Source organism: Centroberyx gerrardi, chromosome 18, assembly GCF_048128805.1.
Source record: "Centroberyx gerrardi isolate f3 chromosome 18, fCenGer3.hap1.cur.20231027, whole genome shotgun sequence".
NCBI lineage: Eukaryota > Metazoa > Chordata > Actinopteri > Beryciformes > Berycidae > Centroberyx > Centroberyx gerrardi.
Window position 1 is genome coordinate 22,822,813 of NC_136014.1, and position 15,760 is coordinate 22,838,572.

Genomic DNA, 15,760 nt, shown 5'->3' on the forward strand with positions numbered 1-15,760 from the left:
GTCCAAACGTTTGACTGGTAGTGTATGTCTTTAAGTTCTGTGTATGGCAGACTCTATAAGTGAGTAGTATTCGACTCAAGAATTCAAATGTGACATCTACTGAAATCTACAAACATTACAAAGCCTCGCAGTAACCGATTTTTATTGCCCCTCGCTTATTTTCATTCTCATATAGACCGAATTTTAAAATGAATAATATATTTGCATGGTTCCACCTCTAAATGTATATGTATTTGGGGGAAACACTGTTAAATCATGTTCATTCCATTTGCAAAGCGCAGGTAATTGCGTCCTCTGAAGTGTATCTGTTTTAGAAGCAAAGGAATTAAGATAACCAAAACTTCAATAGCGCTCAATTATGAGCTTTACTTTCAGCTCGGATATCTCTTTTTTTGGAATGAAACTTGATTTATTCCCTGTGCAGGATCAGAAGGACCGCATCTACTCCACGGTGAAGTCCAAGTCCACCTCAGCCACGGTGAACAACCTGAAGCCCAGCACGGCCTACGTGTTCCAGATCAGGGCCTTCACCGCGGCGGGCTACGGCACCTACGGCCCCAGACTGGAGATCACCACCAAGGAGGAGGCCACAGGTAGGCTGCGCACAACAAGACACACGCCTGCTGCACTACTACTGCTGCAAACCACCTGTCAATCAAACCGTGTGGGCGGGACTGTGACGTCTTTCTCCTTGGATTTTTCTGTTGATGCAGTTTGAGTTTCTCTTTTCTCTGTCTGTTCAGTCATGGTGGCGATCGCTGCTCATGCTAACTACCCAGTTCTTCTTCTGTTTATTCCAAACAAAAACGCGGTTGGCTGCTGTCAGAAACGCATCACTTCCTGTGCGTCAGAGGATTTTTTCCTGGGAAAGACCCACCAGACACCGGGTGTTTAGAACAGCAAATGTAAAAGCTTTCATGAACTGGATATAGGTTGAACCACTATTGTGTTAAAGCAATAGAGAGTAGCAAAACAGACCTTTACTTAGATGAAAATGTTGCAGATCATTACTTTAAGAAAATGTAGGAAAGAATAGGCTGCATTGGCCACTGCAGCACTATATGAGGATCGATCTATGATGGCTACCGCTGTCCCTCCTTATGCTTTTTATTTCCCTGCATCTGTTCGTAGAATTTCACTTCTGGTCGAGACTCAACCTCCTCACTTCTGGAGGTTTGTGTCAGTTTGATCAACATTTTAATGGAAAGCCCACAGAGGCCATTAGGACCTCTCCCAAGGCATTGATGACAAACACCCAACAGAGGGAGAGTTTGACCACAGCGATGGATCGGCACATCATTTTGTAGAGGATTTATGCACGAACCTGTTAATGTTCCAGACACATTTTTCCAACATGCTACTGTAGTAATAGCCCAGGGAAATTATTTGCTTTCAAGCAATCAAACACAAATTGCTTTTATTTCATACTGACAAAACGTCATGGGAAAAATTACTAAGCAGACGGACAAGGTGCCGTCAAGAGAATAAACTCATTTAAATCTAATCAGTTACATTCGATTTGCCCTAATTGTCAGAGTGAGTCATTGTGAGTTTTGGTGAGTGATGGTGTTTGTTGTGAGTTGTTTGTATTATGGATCATAATGTATGGCGTAATAACATATTGCGAGAATGGAGACACATTAGGTAAGGCCGGCAACTTCAGTCTTAGGCTTCTCTCTCTCTGTCTCTCTCTCTCTTTCTTGAATTTCAGACATCCAAATAGACCTGAACACAGCCAGAACTGCCCCTAATGACCCATTCCTCATTGTTGTTGTTATATGTGAATTGTTGATTCATAACCTTTCCTCTAATTTGAAAGCACTTTACTGATTTATGAAAGGCCCCATTAGTCTCTTATTCATTCATTCCTAATTCATTAGTTTAGGCCGGCAACTTCCATCTCAGGGTTTTCTCTTTTCTCTCTCTCTCTCTGCCATTTTTTTTCCACAAAAATCGCAAAACACACATTAATGCTCATGTTACATGCATGCAGATTCTGTCCTGTGACAAGAAGTTCACGAGTTTGATCCAGTCGAAGTGTCCTTGACCGACACACTGAACCCCCCCCCCCCATTGGTGTCTTAAGAGGGCGGTATGCAAAGCTACAAGTGTGTAATATGACAATTGAGCGCTCTTAGCTCCTCCCACAATAGACGATTAGCGAGATATTCAAGCTTGATTGAGTAACAGCTGATCGCATGACGCTACATTTTTACCGGCGATGAGGCTAGCTGCTCTCCGCTCCAGACAGGCCGCGGATAATCATTACTCTCTTTCCGAGTATTTATACAGCGCAGATCCACTTGATTTAAAATGCATGAATTTCACCCCCCCCCCCCTTCATACACCGTGCGCATTGACTTTATGCGCGGCGCTACGGCAAAAGCCATTCTTCGGAGCAATCGGCAGTTTGTCAACGCAAACAGTCTAACCACTGTGAGAGCTCTGAATGGGAAACAATCCAACCTGAATGTGTCTTTGTTTGAGATGAAGGGCATCGCCGTCGCCGTCTGGGACTATTAAGCCCACTTTCTGAAACAGTAGAGCCGTGTGTATGAGGACGGCTCAAAAATAGAACCCGTCCCTCCTCGTCTCACTCTCTCTCTCTCTCACTCTCTCTCTCTCTCTCACTCTCTCAGAGGGCAGGAGAGAGAGGGAGAGAGGGAGGAGGGGGAGGGTGGGTTATCAATCTCCGTGCCACTCATAGGGCTCGATTATGTCCTGCAGATCGTAAGGCTTTGATGTACTGAAGTTCACACTGTGTTTTTCTGTCTTTCTGCATGTGTGTGTGTGTGTGTTCCCTCTCATCAGCGGCGATTGTCTCCAGCGAGCAGAACCCCGTCATCATCATTGCGGTGGTGGCCGTGGCGGGGACCATCATCCTGGTGTTCATGGTGTTCGGCTTCATCATCGGGAGAAGGTACGCTCTCGCGGGCCCCATTGACTCTCCGCTCCTGTGAGTCTCCGCTTGTCAATTAGCCTTTCTGTCACTCACAGGCCTCCATAGCCATGGAGTCGTCCACACACGCGCACCCATCATCTTGTGGCATGCTGTGCTAATGGGTTGTGATGCATCATTTTCCAGTCCACACACACTGTGAAGACAAATTTAAGCTATTTTTGGTGAATTTTTTGCCTTTTCTTTTTTTGGGTGGGTAATGGAGCCATTATGAGTACTCCAGAGTGATAAGGGGGTTCGGCTCTACATCTGTGTGTGTGTGTGTGTGAGAGAGAATGTCCGAGTGAGTGTGTGAGAGTGTGTGCTACTCCTGCGTGAGGGCAGGATGAAGTATGGCAGGGCTTTTTTTTTTTTTTTTTTTTTCTACTAGCATCACTCCCACTGTATCTTTCAGCCGTCATTACCGCCATTCCCTCACATACTTCATAGGTGTTTTCATCCGCACGAATGTCACTTCATCAGAGCTTGCTTCCTTTCCATCGGGTTACATCACGGCCTGCCTCCCATGGGGCCATTTCAAAGTGTATGTGGTATGAACAGTGTAGACACACGCTACACACATGTAATTTCATGTACTATACATCCATCTAACTGCATGTCCGTCACTTGTGGCTTATTGCACCTTCCCACACCAAGCCTTTTTTTCTTTTTATGCTCAAAGACCAGCCTTGTGCTTGAGGGAACCTTCAACACGTTAATATTACAGATTAATATTACATGACATGTTGAACAGGCCTTTACAGTGCATGCATTATTTGATATGTTAGATGTTATTATGCCGACTCTAGATCAGACTCTGTGATTCACAGAGCCGAGCTGTTTTCCCATGCTAGGCTGTGCGGTTCGCAGCTCGTGCCGCTCAGCTGGGTTTCTTAAGAGACTTGTCATGCACGGCATTAGTTGCCACATTAAAATTCTTGTAAATTAGAGCGTTTATTTCCTCCGCACAATCAGTTGATTCTGCGACTCTCTTCCTCTCCCCCTGTGAAGGCACTGCGGGTACAGCAAGGCGGATCAGGAGGGAGACGAGGAACTCTACTTCCAGTGTGAGTGCCTGCATTCATCAGCTTAAACACACACACACACACACACATATATGTACACACATAGACAGACAGCCACACACACACGCAAATGCATGCACACAACCGCACACATTACGTAAAGATCTCAATCACTGCATACTGAACAGCAAGGGTGCCTAAAAACCCCAAGACAGGCATTACTGTTTTATCCCAATTCATTTGATGGTCTTGATTTGAGTCAAAGCTGGGAACAATCAGGCTAACATCTGCTGGCGATTGGCTAGACCAATCTGGTGAGATGAAGACGTCAAGTCTATGAAACTACAAACACATGAATGTGACAGTTGTCAGAGAGGGAGCGAAGGTCGAGCCGCGAGGAAGAAGTATTCTTTAAAAATGTAAAAAAGGCAAAACCCAGACAGTTTCACAGAGCGACATGGAGAGTCTGGTGGGGCTGAATTGTACACACAGTTTGCTCCGTTCGGGGTTCTCCTTTAAGGCGCCTTATATCGGTAAGAGGGGTTTTTTTCCACACCGATACACCACCCCTAATGATGCCCCTGGAGATGCAGCTGCAGACAGCCTCCCAACTGGAGCCGTAATGATCTGCGCTGTAGGCAAACTGCTGATTTGGAAACAAAGGGTCAGGGGTGTCACGAAGCGTGCCGCTAAAGCAGAGGCAGTCCTGGTGAGCCCAGGTTGGCCACTGCTAAGTATCTGACAGATCAGCCTCAGCAGCACATAGGTCCACCTGCTAAAAAACTCGCAGAGAACACAAACAAGGATAGTGTCGGGCTTAATGGAGGGATTCGCTCTGCAATATCAAATGACGAGAGGCTGCCAGGGCGACAGAAGCTAGATAGCGTGTGAATTCAACATGTAGACCCAATTTGTCTGCCGTGTAGTGGCGAGGAAGTCGTGATAAGACATCTCCTATCAGATCCACTGACATCTTGGATGGACGAAGCAATTATAGGAGCAAGTGGAGGGAAATCTCAGCTGCCAGCATCCCTCGCTGGAGCACAATGCATTTGTTGTATTTACTCTGTTGGATCGGCCAACATGCCTTTCCCGAATGCAGAGAATATGCCTTTCTGTTCAGCTGGATGTGCCCGGAGGTACTAGCAATTCAATTATGTTGTTTTGGTGTGCCCATTCCAGCGTTTATCTAGTGTATTATGGTTGTAGTATCTCATTAAATTTTAAAGTTGACAGGTTATATTGTTATCAGAGGAATTTAGAATGCGCAGTGCAATAGTCCCCAAGAGTAGTCTGTTAACTTAATAGTGCATAATACTGTAATTTGCTGTTAATTTAGGGTTCTGTTAAAAATACTATCATGACCCCCTACCCCGTCTCTGGCCTTTCTGTAACCTTTTCCACTTTGTTTGTTTGTTTTTCCTCTTTTCTTCAAACTACTTCTACACCGCCCCCGTGGATATTCATGAACTATTCCCATATCATTGTTATTTGAGATTTCACGGTAAAAGCAGGACTTAATTTTCTGTTTGAAGACTGATTAAAAATCTCTGCCCGAGGCGCCGTAACTATTCCGTCAGTCAGTTCATTCTGTAGATATTTGCAGTGCAGTATGATATCATGCAGCGTGAAACCACAAAGCATGATCACTTACAAACCGACATGTAGACCAGAGGCAGATTATTCTTAACTGAGGGAGTCTCAACTACAGGGAGGTGAAAGGTAGCTGACAGCCTCACAAAACTGCCATGCATAGGTTACTAAAATCTTGGTTTCTCTTTTGTGATGAATTTTCCTGTGTGAAAAACCTTTTGACACCGGTGCTTTTCCGTCAGCTGACTGTTAAGCAATTCCCTCTGAATCACTGGTCTTGGTAATCGTTTGCCTGTCAAGCGCCCGGTGGTGCGCAGTATGCATATTTAATCGTAACAGTAATCCTCTTACCTTTCTACAGTTAAATTTCCAGGCACCAAAACGTACATTGACCCTGAAACCTATGAGGACCCAAACAGGGCTGTCCATCAATTTGCCAAGGAGCTGGATGCCTCCTGCATTAAAATTGAGCGGGTTATTGGAGCAGGTGAGCCTATCCCGTGTCTCTCAGCTCTTTCTGTTTAGTCACTCTGTGCTCTCATATATCACACTGACAGCCAAATATTTACACCTTGAATAGGGACACAGCTTTATGCATTGTATATTGATAGCGCAATTGCAAAGAGGGGAAAAAGTTCATTGCAATTAATGTGTGGGCCGTATCTTGTAGACGTAGTTGCAAAGATACCCGCCGCTGAAAAATTGCTGCCACATGGGTTTTACAGAGGCGGTCAATGACAGTATCTATGCATCTCTAGCATGTCTTATTATAGGTCTTGGTTACACTCCCCTGAGTATAACAAGATGTCGCACTCCAATTTGTATTCCACCACAGCACAGCTGCTTTGTCTCAAAATACACTAATAAATTTGTCATCGTGAAGTGCTTGATTTTTTTTTTTTTTTCCTCTCGCTGCCCCCCTCAGTCATGAATGGTTTTTCTCCCTCACAGGAGAGTTCGGGGAGGTGTGCAGCGGTCGGCTGAAGCTGCCTGGGAAGCGGGACGTGTCAGTTGCCATCAAAACGTTAAAAGTGGGCTACACAGAGAAACAGAGGCGAGACTTCCTCTGTGAGGCCAGCATCATGGGTCAGTTTGACCATCCCAATGTGGTTCATCTGGAGGGGGTCGTGACGAGAGGTAACCAGCTGGAAATGCAGAAAGTGCTCACTTAAATGCAAATATGCGTTTTTTTGTAATATCGTTAGACGCTCTTTGTTTTATGTTGATGCCATGAGACAGTTTGGAAATGCTGTAACTGTTTGATAATCCATTGCATTACAGTATATTTAGCTTTGGGAGGTAAAATGCCATAGTTAGAGTGACATTGTATCTGATTAAATTAGCCACACTCCCTGTTTAACATTTTCTCATTTAGACACTGTAATAAAAGGAGCAGATGGTAACTTTTAATTAAAAGCCAAATAAACACACAGCTAAAAATAACTTGGAAGCAGTTTTTGTGTAGTCACTTGTAGTGGAGCATTATGTAAGTAAACAACATTTATGTATCAATTAATCAACTCTATTTTTTTATCTATCTTTTTTTTTTCTTTCAGGAAAACCAGTGATGATTGTGATTGAATATATGGAGAACGGTTCATTAGATGCTTTCCTCAGGGTGAGTATCACCTTCTAAACACAGGAGGCTTAAAGCGCAATATTCTTAGACTAGTCTTTGCATTTGTCTTTTCTAAGTGTTACAGAGAGCAGGATGTCCGCAGTAGGACTTGTGTGCATCGCATAAATATAATGAATCCTGTGCTAGCGCTGCTGCAGTGCTGTGACCTAAATTTCCCTCATGGTCAGTGAAGATGGCTGACCTGACTTGGTTTCTCTGTGCCGTGCAGAAACATGATGGTCAATTCACAGTCATCCAGTTGGTCGGGATGCTGCGGGGCATAGCGGCGGGAATGAGATATCTCTCCGATATGGGATACGTCCATCGAGATCTGGCCGCACGAAACATCCTTGTCAACAGTAATCTCGTATGTAAAGTGTCTGACTTCGGCCTGTCAAGGGTGATAGACGACGATCCGGAGGCTGTCTACACAACAACTGTGAGTCAATTAAACCGGCTCCATATTGCCTTCCCTCCTCAGATCCCTCTTGGAATACTCTAATCAAGTCACAGCCAATGCATGAAAATAGAGCAGAAGTGCGGGCGCTCGGCCCTGCATGCCTGCACCCATTCAATATGCAAAACAAGCTAAATCTCTGCTCAAGTTTGTCGGAAACTTTTGTCTTTTTTTGCTGACCCTGTGTGTAACGTCAAAACTCTCTCTAATTGATGTTTTAGGGGAAGATGCAGGATATAATGAATTTGATCTTTACTCCAGCCACTGACCTGCATTTTACTGAACAGGGCGGAAAAATACCCGTCCGATGGACCGCAACAGAAGCCATCCAGTATCGTAAATTCACCTCCGCAAGTGACGTGTGGAGTTATGGCATTGTCATGTGGGAGGTCATGTCCTATGGGGAACGGCCTTACTGGGACATGTCCAATCAAGATGTGAGTTGCTACCTGATATGAAGTCATTCATTTACCAGCAGAACAGGTTTTTCATCCCGCTAAGGGACTCACACATAGCCAAAGATTATAATCAGAATTCCAAGGACGCTGCTTCATTTCTAAAAATACTCATGCCAGACTTTTGTCCACGATGTGGGAACCCTTGTGAAACACCAATACGGATGTTTTTTCATGATTGTAAAAATAAACATCTTATCTTTTACATTTTATGACATTATCTCTCACATTTCAGTGAGATAAACTCAGAGGCCACAGGAGATTTAGGATGCAATCTTGTCTCCTCACCTGCTTTGCCTATCTTCACCTAAACCCATGTGCTTTTTCTGTGTTTACCACGACTGAAATTTCACATACAACAAAATCTAACTTCCAGTACAGCAACATTTCACATCAGATATAAACAAACTGTGGATTTTCACATTTCCTGAGGTGTGCCAGGGGCTTTGAATTGGATTTCAGAACCATAAATCATTTATTGCTATACTAATTTTCTGTAGGCCTTCATGTCTTCTCAGATGTTTTCTCATGAATAACAAACCAGTATTAAGACTGAATACATCGGGGGTTTATGCATTACTTTATGGACAAGATCAGATTTGTGTCCCAATGCAAAACCCATTGCATAACTACCATCTAAAGGGAGACACGCATTACAAGATTTCCACCAGATTTCGCTCTAATTAAGCCATCCCACACAAATGTAGAAAAATCACCACTTTGTAGTTTTTCTTCGAGGCGTTCTCGCAGGAGCCTCATGAGAACGGTTCGGCTGGGACGGTAACCTTGGGCTTAATTAGTTCAAGAAGTCATGATTCATTTCTGCTTCATAATCATGCAGTTTGCATCCAGCCTTAGGAGACATAGTCCTAAAATAGGGCATGCATAAAAATGAAGTCTTCAGAAAATAGGTGTGATGATAATAATACCATTAAGAATAGTAATGGAAAAGACTTGCAGTGCAAAATGCTTTTGATTCAAACAGCTTTTAAAAACTTCATAATGAGTTATGGTAATGTGAGCCAATATGAATGGCAGAGTTGAAGTAATTACACAGCAAACAACTCATGCATAAATTGCAGTTTAGCACTCATTGCTTTGTTTTAGATGTAAAAGCCAGGAATGTAAAGACATAGATGAGCTCTGATGTTAAATCCAGAATGTAAAGGCCTTGACTCACTCACTGACCGCAAAATTAGTCCGTGTCTGTCCTAATCTGCAGGTACAGATTCTGTCTAAAGTTTGCTTTAGGGTTGTAGCTGCGCCCCAAAGAAATAAAGTAGTAATTATTTATTACTTGAATTTCATAAATAAGGACCAGAATAAGAGTAAGACAGTGAGAGTGAAAACCAGACTTTCTAGCTGCTGCTACTTTTAGAAATACTGCACTGAAATATAAGCCAATGTGCAAAAGTGCAATAAAACATTTTATTTCCTGAAACTGAGACAAACAGTCATAATTAAAAAGCGTGATCACAATATTTAGCAAAAAAAATCAGATTTGCCATTTTTGCATTAACCGGTCAGCCCTACGTTAATAGATAAATTGTAAGCGTTAACTCCTGCCGTCGCCCATTTTCTTCCTCAAAGAACAAGTTTGGTTTTGCGAGTCCGGCAATTCTTTTTTAACAAATGCCACAAATTGCTATGATGATTGACTCGCCCACAGCTCCCTGAGTGCTGCTGTCTGCTTTAACTGTGGGCTTCTGCCAACCCCCACTGAGGGAGTCCAACTGAGCCAGACCCCATGAAACTGTCCCTTATTGTCGGACACTGACGCGTTTTGATTAATGATGGCCGGCGGGTGTGTTCTGGCCTGAAGAATCCTGTATGGCGCCCAGTGTTTAGCACCCACAGCATCAGGGCTGAACACGATTAGGATTCTCCACCCCTCCTAACCGCAGGCCCGCTGATTGAACAATCAGATGTTAGAAATGCTAAACAAGACGGCCGGGCATTAAAGTGGCGTATGTGGTGTTTTGACGCCCCTCTGCTTGACAGACGTCAATGTCAGAAATTTTTGCGCTCTGTCAAGACGTCGGCAAACAGCTCCTCCGGGGATGCAGGAAGAACATTATTTGCATTTTTTCAACAGTTTCAGTGTTTTGACACCTTTCCCTCCATGGCTCATTCTTGTTTGAGTGGTCCTGACAGGAATAATAGATGAGTATATGCAGAAAAATACACAGCCTCACATCCCCGGAATACAGGGAGAGGCGGTGGGGGCTGAAATCAAAGGTGCCCACTGCACCTAGTGTTCTCACGGTATTGACTTTCAATGAACTTGGTGCTAAACTGCATGCATGATGTGGAGCGAGAATAGATTAGGTTGAAAGGCTATGCAGACGGATCTTTTTTATTATTCATTAGAGCTGTGTAAATGCAGCCTTTTGTCGAGGCGCACGAACAATGTGGGAAAATGACTCTCAGGGAAGCAACGCCGCTGGTTTGCTCTAATTAATTTCACTGCATCGATTGGTGCGATAGAAATTGGTACAACGAGAAACTCCGCTGATGCCTCCGTCCGCACGCTAGATGTTATTCTCCAAAATCTCGTCGTTGTGGCCCTGCTACTGTGAGCCGTGCTGCTTTGAAGCCTCGTGTTCCCATGACTGCAACAAAACTGGCACGCAACCATCAAATCTGGTTAGGGCCTTTATTCTCCAGCGCATCGGCAGTAGGTAGCCATGAAACGATTATGTTCCGACGCTGTTGTTTACAAACATTGTGATTAAAGGGTGAAATGTGCATGAATTATTCACTTTGTACTAATCTGGCAGTAACGGATACTGAAGACGTCATCTGTTTTGGGTTCTGCAGGTCATAAAGGCGATAGAGGAGGGCTACCGTCTTCCCGCCCCCATGGACTGCCCACCAGGTCTGCATCAGCTAATGTTGGACTGCTGGCAGAAAGACAGGGCTGAACGTCCCAAATTTGATCAGATAGTTGGCATCCTTGATAAGATGATCCGCAACCCCAACACCTTGAAAACCCCAGTGGGAACATGTACAAGGTAAGGGAATCCACCTCTTATCGTCCGTTTGAAGTGTGGTTTCATACAATAAAGCTTTTTATTATTTTTTTTTTTAACCACATTAGTGGACGATCCAAAGTGTCCAGTGGGTGATTTACCCTCTGTAGTTCACAGATGAAAGATAAATCCCAGAGGATCAATAACCCAAAGCAGCTTCCATGGCTTTATGGTCAATAGCGGGGCTTTTAAATCAATCCCTATAATGAGTTCCTGCTACTTTAAAGTGCAGTGGGAACTCCAGACCCCACGCTGACGTTTGTCAAATGACTTCTATTTGCAGTCAGAACATACTTTCCCTATGTGAGATCGAGAAAGGCGGCTAAACCTGGTTAAAAAGCGCATCATTTAATGGAGATTGTATGGGCGGCTGAAAAAAAGATACATTTTGATTCAGCAGATATTGGCAAAAAAATATTTTTATAGTGAGAGGGCTGACATGCCGCATCTGTTTGTGAATTTGGTATTGATTGAAGTCTCAAATCAGCCGGTTTGTTCCCCTCTCGTAATTTACTGCACCACTGGATGCCTTTGGTTGTCTTTTTGTCTTGTCTCCAGCTTGATTGTGTTTTCTGTGGAACGTTTCCCTTTCACATAAGACATAAACATCTTCTGTGCTCATCCCGCAGACCAATTAGTCCACTGTTAGATCAGAGCACACCAGACTTCACCGCTTTCCGCTCAGTGGGAGAGTGGCTGGAAGCCATCAAGATGGAGCGATACAGAGACAACTTCACAGCAGCTGGCTACAGCTCCCTGGAATCTGTGGCCAGGATGTCAATCGAGTAAGTAGACACGAAGCCCTCAAGGGGTTAAGCATCAGTAGAGAACATTAATACCTGCAACATTAAGCCTGTGATCACACCTGCGGTTTGCTTTCTTTCGTCCGAGCCACAGTGGAAGAGTTTGCTTTGTTGCATTTGTGCATTTGGTTTGTTTAGGTTCGCGCTGCCCAATTACAAACGAACCAGGGCTTGTAAATAAAACTCACATGGACTCAGAAGTTTATTGGACAGAGTTTTGGTTATCTGTCATCCTGCCAGGTTAGAGATTTTGGCAACGGGGGAGTCAAAACAAATCAGATTCTCACCCCTGTAATTTTAGCTAAGCATGATGGACTTGTCTGCGCTCTTTGCCGTAATTTGCCGTCTCTTAACAGTCAAGAACACATGAAGAATTAGCTGAATGAGCATCAGTCCAGACTGCGGTTTGCCCTCGGTTCATTTTGTTACGCTAGGCTTTCCAAGCATGAGCAACTGCTGGCTATCAGATGTCAACATCCGTCTCTTATACCCATAAACCCTTGTGTTTTGGGGTCATTTCCTCTAGTTGGTTCGGATTACGTTCCCGCTCCCAACAAACTGCACTGCAGTTCGCTTGGAAGAGGACTGAGACTCGCATTTTCTGGCGTCTCGTAGCGGTTATTTGGTGTCACCTGAGTTCAAATGGCATCGTTCCCACCTGGCCAAATGCTCAAGAGTAAACTCCTCCAAACATGCTTGGTGTGAAGCGCCCTAAGATAAAAGAAAAACAAGAATTCACAGCTTCATCAAGCTTTTTTTTCTCTACCTCATCCTTTGAAAGTGACCAAACACATTTAATTTCATCGTTGTGATTTACTAGCAAGTCCCCCATGTTTCGGATTTATTTATTTTTTCACTCCTTATTCACACTAATGAAATACCTGAGGCTATAAATCTCGCTTGTTTTGCGTGACACTCCGGCACGTCGATTGATGTGCAGTTTTCCTGTCTTGCAGGGACGTGATGAGCTTGGGGATCACTCTGGTGGGCCATCAGAAAAAGATCATGAGCAGCATACAGACTATGAGAGCCCAGATGCTGCACCTCCACGGTACGGGAGTCCAGGTGTGACGGACTGCACAGGCCGCCTTGGACAGGGCTAAAAAAGAGCTATCTGGAGCAGCGCTTGGGCAGTAACCGGGATAATCGTCAAAGTATACGGACATCTGTTATGTCTGACTCTTCCGGCTGTGTCTGGAGTGAAATCATTCCTTTGTTCCTCAGTGAAGGATTGTGGTCCGCCTCTACAAAAGGGCACTAAAGAGAGGAAAAGGGCAAAAAAAAAAAAAACTACCTGGACGAGACGACTTTTTTTTTGTGGAAGCGCTTAGGAACTCAACCACATATCAAATGGAGCATCGGAAAAGGAGTTTGACATTTGTTTCTTTAACTTAACGAATGATTTAAGTGCACACCATGACTAAGGATTTCCTTTAAAAAAGAAAAAGAAAAAAAATCTAAACGAAATGTCTCCTTGCGGTGTTTTTTTTTAGTAATTTCTCTCTCTTTTTATTTCATTTTCTAGTTTGTTCAATTTGTTTGCGTCAGCCACAGTGACATGTTGTGGTGCATACAGTAGTTATTTTTTCTTCACTCTATTTTTCTTCTATTTGGACTTGACAACAGGGTAAACACTCTTATCCAAAAGCAGAGGGAGACTGAGCTTTTGGGTGCAGATTAAAAGGTACTTTTTACCAGTTTGTGTTGAGACATGCTGGGCTGTTTTAACTGTTTGCAGTGAGTTGTGTTTTCCTCCATGTGTTGTTGAAGTGAAAATGGTATTCCTCTCCTCGGCTTCAGAGATAGTATTCACATGGTTGTTTTAGGCCTACCGGAGTGGTTTTGCTGTCTACTTTTCCTGAACTATGGATGCTCACGTTTTATGGCAAAGCGCAACCTTTCCCATTTTTTTATTAAGGAATTTTGGAAGAGCGCGACACTAAGGAGACACCCACGAGGCGAATTGTTTTTAGGATGATCACAAACTTTTATATCAGAGTAGCAATATTCTTTGTCTTAGTCTTCACCACAGGAAATGTTTGACTTTTGCTGTCAGATGTCCTCAATCAGAACAGTTGTTAAGTTATTCAGCAGAACGTTTCAGCACTATTGAAAGATTGTAATTGAAACTTAAGCCACCGCAAATTGTTTTGCCATCATTTTGCCTAAAATACTATGTTGCACACAGTGTTTGTTATAGTGCATCGTTCAGCCGCAAATGCAATTGTTAAGGGTGAATCTATGAAAAGTGTAAGCTCTAGAAGTAATACTGCCTTAAAATGTGTTATAGAGTAAGTATTGCCACTATTTTAGGCACTTCAATGGCAATGCTTTATGCGGTTCATTTAGACGGTGGTCTTATTTAAAGGAGTGACTGGATGAGCTCCCTATTTTTCTTTTCTTTAAGTGTGATGTCTTTTTATCTGGAACTTGAAACGATGAAATCAAGTGCATGAACGCGGTTGCAATGCCACGATCGACACAGTCAGTGAAGAGGAGGAGATCGACCAAACAGAGCAATAATTACCAGGTAGAAATGGTCCTCACCTGAGATTTTTAAGGTGCTAGGTATTAACGCATGTGTCTGTTGTGCTGCGACAACCCTTTGGAAAAATTCAGTCACCGCCGGGGGAAAGGAATCTACTTTGACCTAAAAAAAAATGGACGGAAAGTGTTCGGTAAACTGGCGTGCTGTGGCATCAAATGAAATAATCATGTCGTATTTTGCCACAAAGTGTACTATGATATGCTAAACACTTGATGAAGATGTAACAGGGGCATGGAAATGTTGAATTCAGCATATGTGGCGGCAAAGATGAGAGAGAGAGAGAGGCACTAAACACTAGAAAGGTGCCGATTAGCCGCGCTGACGTCATCGTCTCCAGAAATCCCACAGAGTCCCGTCTGTGTTTCGGTACGAAAAAGCAGGACCAAATGATTCAGCCTGAGTCAGACAGATCACGCTGTCACATCCGACCATCCCGGAGCCCCCCCCCCCCCCCTTGTTTGTTCACGTGTCTCTGCTCGTCCCTCACAGGCGTCGATGTGATGCAACACGCATTAAAGTGTCTCTTAAGATTTCTCCTCCTTTCTTCCGTACACCTTTTGTGTGGAGAACAGAGACGGGGGGGGGGGGGGGGGGGCTCTGCAGAAGATGTGCTAAAAGCCAATCAACCTATTTGGTGCCATCTGCCTCCCCTTATGATACAAAAAAAAAAAAAATGAATGTTGTCACGTTGAATACATTTTCAACGCGGTATTCTCTGATAAGTGGTTCTCTCATTTCTTTTCCATCAAGAGTACGGCGTGGTAATTCAGCTGTCATGTAAAGAGGGCTGGCACTCACAAAAGAAAATCATAATAACTTTTCCTTTATTGAAAAAGCTGACTGCTGCTGTGACCTATAGATAAATGTATATTTTTCAAAGCAAGTTTTTTTTTTTTTTTTTTGTAAATCTCCCATTTATAGAAGAAGCAGAACTTCTCTCTTCTCTCCTCTCTTCAGAAATCAACCTTGAGCTCATCGACTGCGAGCATTTGTAAAGCCATTAGTGGCTTTCTCCGTTGTCTCCGTTCTCTCTTAGATCCATTTTCATTTAGGTTCATCCGAAGGGACTCTCCTTTGTGAGGGACACCAGGAATCAGCTCTGACCAGCGCTGAGCCCCGTGTCACACACCCACCCTTTATCCATACAGCAAAGCTCAGCAATTGGGCCCGGGCCAGACCTTTGAATTGAATACCGGCGTAAAGTCATTCAGTCAGCACAAAACTCCCCAGTTCACAGGCAGCAGTCAGTCCTCTCTCTTCACCCCCCCCCCCCCGCTCTGATTTTAAATCG

At 43.8% G+C, this 15,760-nt stretch overlaps 1 protein-coding gene across 7 annotated transcripts in view; it reads left to right on the forward strand.

Annotated features, from left to right (window-relative positions):
• The window catches only part of epha7 (eph receptor A7), a 66,019-nt gene extending 50,975 nt beyond the window's left edge, over nt 1-15,044 (forward strand). Inside the window, exons 7-17 of one of the 7 annotated variants that reach the window (XM_071899252.2) lie at nt 425-593; nt 2,812-2,956; nt 3,950-4,005; nt 5,918-6,043; nt 6,508-6,693; nt 7,113-7,174; nt 7,404-7,613; nt 7,853-8,068; nt 10,907-11,100; nt 11,748-11,903; nt 12,878-15,044. In XM_071899252.2, coding sequence (XP_071755353.1) covers nt 425-593; nt 2,812-2,956; nt 3,950-4,005; nt 5,918-6,043; nt 6,508-6,693; nt 7,113-7,174; nt 7,404-7,613; nt 7,853-8,068; nt 10,907-11,100; nt 11,748-11,903; nt 12,878-12,992 — 1,635 coding nt within the window. In that variant the 3' untranslated portion in view covers nt 12,993-15,044. The remainder of the gene's footprint in view (nt 1-424; nt 594-2,811; nt 2,957-3,949; nt 4,006-5,917; nt 6,044-6,507; nt 6,694-7,112; nt 7,175-7,403; nt 7,614-7,852; nt 8,069-10,906; nt 11,101-11,747; nt 11,904-12,877) is intronic. The other 6 variants (XM_071899254.2, XM_078290102.1, XM_078290103.1 and 3 more) reach the window with 6 other exon arrangements.
• The last annotated feature ends 716 nt before the right edge of the window (nt 15,045-15,760 follow it).